The sequence below is a fragment of the Phytophthora cinnamomi genome, assembly GCF_018691715.1.
Source record: "Phytophthora cinnamomi strain GKB4 chromosome Unknown Contig50, whole genome shotgun sequence".
Classification (NCBI taxonomy): Eukaryota; Oomycota; class Peronosporomycetes; order Peronosporales; family Peronosporaceae; genus Phytophthora; species Phytophthora cinnamomi.
The window spans coordinates 1,448,235-1,453,957 of record NW_027150983.1 but is presented as its reverse complement, the minus strand read 5'-3'; the positions used below and the strand labels follow the sequence as shown (position 1 = coordinate 1,453,957).

Genomic DNA, 5,723 nt, shown 5'->3' with positions numbered 1-5,723 from the left:
ATGAACTTCGCCACCCTCCTCGCTGCCACCGCCGCCGCCCTCGTCGGATCCGTCTCCGCCACGGCCTGCACTTCCACCGAGCAAACCGCCGCCTACGTCGCGCTCGTGACCATCCTCTCGGAGTCGTCCTTCTCAACGTGCGCGAGCGACTCGGGCTACTCCATGCTGACGGCCACGGCGCTTCCCACGACGGCTCAGTACAAGCTCATGTGCGCGTCGACCGCGTGCCAGGAGATGATCACGGAGATCATCGCGCTGGACCCGCCCGACTGCGACCTGACGGTGCCGACGAGCGGTCTGGTGATCAACGTGTACGAGTACGCGAACGACTTTGCGTCGACGTGCGCGTCGCTGTCGTCTTCGGCGTCGTCTTAAGCGCTGAAGCGCTGGTGGCGGTCGCTTCACCGGCCGTGACGTCACTGGACTGAACGAATGTTCAAGGGTTGTCGCTTTTGGTAGCGCCACGATGTCCAGACTGAAGTTTCAGGCGCTTCTTACGGAATGGCCCGCCCGCTTGGCTATGAGGGCGAGCTTTATGAATGCACAGTAACGATCGAATGAATTGACGCTTGACTCTGTTAACCCGTTGTTGGTGCATTTGATACGAGCCTGTGTGTTGGTCTTCACCTCTGCCTTTTTGACGTGACTTACTAAGCAAATGTGGAGCTCTGGAATCGCCCTTGGCACAGCAGTCTCGATCACCGAATAAGATACAAATCTGTTCAAGTTGAAGTGGCACAGCCAATCAGATCGAGTCTACGCTACAGTGCGAGTTGCATGTTTTTTTCGGTGGACGTCACGTCAAATGAGGCGGGGTCTGCAAATGTTTGATGTTGCTAGACCAACTTGCTCGCGATTCGGCCTGTTGCTCTTACATGATACCACAATATACCGGTTCCGCTGCTGTTCTCGTAGCTACAAGACCTATCTGTCGCGTAAGAGAGCACTGAACGGAGAATCGACAGTAAAGCACGATGAAGTGGCGGGCCATGAATCGCTGTGCACATCATCCGCCCTTCGGTCCACCACACACTGTGACTGGAAGGCACTAACGAACGCTAGGTTGTCGCCCCCGCGCTGAAACCAGAAGAACGGGATTGTACTGTGACCAGCTGCCACCACAAACCCAACGCACGTCGGGACAAACGTTTTCGGTCCCCGTTCAAGTGGAACTTCCACCCACAGGCTGTGCATCAACTGCGTCCACCCGATTAGATTATTTATCTCTTTCTGCTTCAAGCAGGTCGCTTACCAAGTGGTCGAGAGCGGCTGGCATCAGGTGAGCCAAACTATTGTCGGCTGCGACTTGCTTGGCAGTGCCAAGTTGGCAGACGCGTAACGTAGGCTGACTGGGTTCGCTGCATCCATCTTTTCACTCGCAGTCGATGTGACCTCACCGGGGGCATCCCAGGCAGTGCGAAAGCTGGCGACCAGGAGTGGATCTCGACCCGTTAGGCAACGGATCCCTTCAAGCAGCATCCATGCACCGTGGCGAGACAGCGTGGTGTGCGTGTGTGTGGTTATCAGGTGTTGATCCAAAGTGCAGGACCCCCCATCTTGTCTTCGGCAGCCGAAGTTCGGCTTCATGTCTGTAGAGTGGCATGTATCCTGTCAATCGGCGGCACTGCTGCCAGCAGATCCTCAAGCAAAGCGGGTCAAGCGCGCGGTGCAGCCAAGCGGTTCACTGCGTGAGCCCGTAGGCTGCAATGCTGCGCTGCGGCTGCGGAAGACGCGAGAAACTGCTCTGGGATAGCCGTTCGTGCGGGCAGCGCGTGGCATCCTCGTCAACGGCCACGGCCCCCGTTTCCCAGGACGCTCCTACCTGCCTGGCTTGCCATACACTGCTCTAAAATACGCACGCAGCGCGTGTTGCAGCCTTAGCATACTATCGAGGCTGCACAACACCCAACGCACGGTTCGCTGAATTTGCAGTGTCAACTGGCTCGGTCCCTGAAACTTTCAGGCTGAAAGACATCCTGGCGATTTCATGAGCACGAAAGATGTCTGCCGGCCGGCATCTCTGCGCAGTCACAGCCAGGCCGAGCGGATCCCGCGAGAGCCCAGGACCAGATGCGCGCCCCTCTCTCGTCCTACGGCGGATCCAGCCAAAATTGATCACGCTCGATCACGGCGTGATTCACGCTGGCAGCATGATGCTGCTCGACGGCCCGCTCTGCTCGTCTCGGCAGTCGCCGACAGCGGAAAGCTTTGCCGTTCGAACTGCGCGCGCAAGCCACGGCAACGCCTTACCCAGAGCCATCGGCGTTAATTCACCCTCGCACCAACGCCGCCGAGTCAAGATAACATGACACGACCTGCCACCGCCACCGCTGCTGGCATTGTGCAATTTGCTCTGTCGCCCACACCCCACCAGCACCCTTCCTCCCCACCACCTCCACGATGAACTTCCGCGCTTTGTTCGCCGCCACCGTCGCCGCGCTCGTCGGCTCCACCTCGGCCACCACGTGCACGTCGACGCAGCAGACCGCCGCGTACGTGGCTCTGGTGAGCATCCTCTCGGACTCGTCGTTCAGCCAGTGCGCGACGGACTCGGGCTACTCGATGCTGACGGCCACCTCGCTGCCCACGACGGCGCAGTACAAGCTCATGTGCGCGTCGACGGCGTGCAACACCATGATCAAGAAGATCGTGACGCTGAACCCTCCTGACTGCGAGCTGACGGTGCCCACCAGCGGCCTGGTGCTCAACGTGTACTCGTACGCGAACGGCTTCTCGGCCACGTGCGCGTCGCTGTAAGCAGCTTCGTTCGTGTGAGTCGCCACACTGCGTCCAGCGTTTCATCTATAAGGTGCCGATGTGTGTGGCATGCTGACTTGTCTTTGGGTCAAGTACGCAGCTTGAGCAGATAGTTTCGGCGTAAGTTGGCTGTCGCTCGAGCGTTTGTCAGGCTTTTGAATGAATGAAAATTTTTGTACTCGATACTAGTACTTCTCCTATTTGTTGTGCTGATCGAACTATTAATGACGAAAATAATACACTGTAGATAATGCGGTGCAGGACCCGGAGGTACGTGTACTTGAGTCGGGGTAGCGTTATTAGTCGATGCTCGTGCGTAACCTTACGCGTAAGGCTGGCTGATTAATTGTCCACGGTGCAGTTCTGTCTATAGAGAGTGGTAGGGTGCCATAGCGAAAACTAGAAATGTTGAGCATCACTGACTAGAGATGCTCACCATTTCTAGAGTCTAGTCCGTATGGACCTGCTTGCGGTAGATTCCTCGTTTTTCGTTTCGTTTCTCAGTGAGGTACATTGATGTCACTCAGTTCTAGCTAACGACGAACAGTAGATTCCTCCCAAGGTATCTTTCGGATCTCAATTACTTTAGCACCAAGGAATGAGTCGCAAATTCGCTTGGTGTCCAATCCTTCAGTGCACGCCACACTGCGTATCCATAGTGACCATCCCCTCTTGAAAACAACAACGAGCTCGCGAGCTCGCCTGGCAGTGCCAGGCTGGCACACGAGTATGTCGTAACTAACATCTCAGCAGGTTTGCTGCAAGGGTACACCGAACAGCAGTTCGAGCAGCATGGTGGTACCATGCCCCAGTGCAGGCAACCAGGCTTGGATCATGACGCGGAAACTGCTTCGTGCATTGGATCCCTTTGGCATGGAGTCTGCGGTCTGTTTCGAGGGAAGGTAAGCTTCGGGGCGAGTCAACGGGCCATGCGAGCCACTGAGACGGGAGCGCAGATACACGAGCTCGCAAAGTTAGTGAAAATTAGTGCGGCGATGAGCATTTGATGGCGCTCTCTAGCGGAGCAGATTCGTAACTCCAGACCTGTTCGGGGGCGAGGAAATGCGATCACAACAGCAAAATTGTGGAAGCGCGGCTCCATAGCGTCTTTCAGCAGCGCAAGGCACGGTCAGACGCCGCCTACTGAAGAAAGTCACGTCATTGCATGCAGACATACTGGTGCCTACCGTTTACGCTGAGCCGATACTTTGAACCATCGAGTTGAGGGCCGATTCGTACAGTAAAACCTTGTCACGCCTTGGGTTTGAGAGAGGCGCTTGCTCGCCACCACCCTACCTGTTCATTCTGCACTTTGCTTTGCCAGCCACACCCCACTCTACCAGCAGCAGCACCAAGATGAAGTTCACTGCCGGCCTTGCCGCCTCCATCGCCGCCATCGTTGGCACCGCCAACGCCACGGCCTGCACGTCGACGCAGCAGACCGCCGCGTACGTGGCTCTCGTGAGCATTCTGTCCAAGTCGTCCTTCACCCAGTGTTCCAAGGACTCGGGCTACTCGATGCTGACGGCCACCTCGTTGCCCACCACCGCTCAGTACAAGCTCATGTGCGCTTCGACCGCGTGCGAGAGCATGATCGAGACCATCATCTCGCTGAACCCGCCCAACTGCGACCTGACCGTGCCGACCAGCGGCTTGGTGCTCAACGTGTACGAGTACGCCAACGGCTTCTCTTCCACGTGCGCGTCTTTGACGGCGACCACCGCTCCTCCCACCACGACCCCCGCCGCTACGGCTTCTGCCGACGGCTCGGCCTCGAACTCGACCGTCGTTGGTGCTTAAGCGCAGCGAAGTAACAGACATTGTAGTCGTCAGGCCAGCCTAAGCGACAGAAATGTACTGCATTTTTCATCGTAAGTTTCTTGGTTTCAAAGTTAGTTTCTTGGTTTCAAAGTTAGTGGACCCGACCATGGCCAGCGAGACATCTCCGTAGTCCGCGGAGCTGGTACAACAGACCGTGCGACCCAATTACGTGCTCGTACACCTGTACATGTTCCTCTTTACGTTCGTCCAAGCCTCACATTACCTTGAGATCGCGATGCCACAAACAGCACCCCCGCCGTTGTTGGCTGAGGTGGCCTCCGGTGGGTTGGCGTATCCGAAACGACCACGAATTCATCGCGAAAGAAGTCGGGACCACGAAGTCCAGCAGAATGAGCACCAGTTTCGCGACGACACGCGCCAGCGGCAGTTCAGACGCACGTCTCCAGCCCACAGACGGATAAATAAGGCTGCGCGTCGTGCCGGTTTCTCTCAGATGCAGGAGCGGTGTCGTTGAGTCAACGGTTGTCCGGGTGTCGTTGCGCAACCAACCAAGCAACCCACTGCAGCTCGGGGCCGGAAGAAAGCCCATCGAGCGCTGGCGTTCGGGCCGGCGTTGGCTTCGGTTTGGGTGTCCTGCTGGAAAGCGTCCGTCACAGCGAAAACCGAGCACGCTCGGGTCTTGGCGATAGCTCCGCATGCGATTTCGCTTCTCGCCGCGCGAACGCATTAGCTCATGCAGCGCCATCAAATATCTTTCGTGAGGCCGCCACTTTGACTCATCGGCGGGAGCTGAGACCTGAGACGTTAAGACTTGACTCCCCCGCACGCGCTGAACCCTCACCATGGACTCCTGGCCCAGCGAGCTCCGGTCTGAGCTCTGCACTGTGTTAACCTTCGAATCAACAGGCGCACCAACCAACAAACTCGCGCGCGCAGCCAGCACCAGCAACACCAACCAAGTTGCAGGTGCGACCATCGCAGTGCTCGTTACATGCACGCGCTCGTGCTGTGAGCTTGATGACCGTCGGGGACAGGCCGTGACCAGCCTCGATGCCCCCCCCCCCCCCTCATCAAATAATAAAAAACTCAATAAATACAAAACAAACGTTGCTTATTAAATTCGACTAATTTCCTCTCAAAATCCATCCAACCGTCGCCACCAAGTCGAGCAGCAGACGCGGACG

At 57.0% G+C, this 5,723-nt stretch overlaps 2 protein-coding genes across 2 annotated transcripts; both read left to right on the top strand.

Moving 5' to 3' along the window:
• Window positions 1-375, top strand: IUM83_06727 (highly acidic elicitin; the record flags this gene model as incomplete). Its single annotated transcript, XM_067930957.1, has 1 exon — window positions 1-375. One exon carries the CDS (start codon window positions 1-3, stop codon window positions 373-375), a length of 375 nt encoding a protein of 124 aa, XP_067789777.1.
• A 2,025-nt stretch (window positions 376-2,400) lies between these two features.
• Window positions 2,401-2,757, top strand: IUM83_06726 (elicitin; the record flags this gene model as incomplete). Its single annotated transcript, XM_067930956.1, has 1 exon — window positions 2,401-2,757. The coding sequence occupies one exon, from the start codon at window positions 2,401-2,403 to the stop codon at window positions 2,755-2,757; it is 357 nt and encodes a 118-aa protein (XP_067789778.1).
• Between the last annotated feature and the right edge of the window lie 2,966 nt (window positions 2,758-5,723).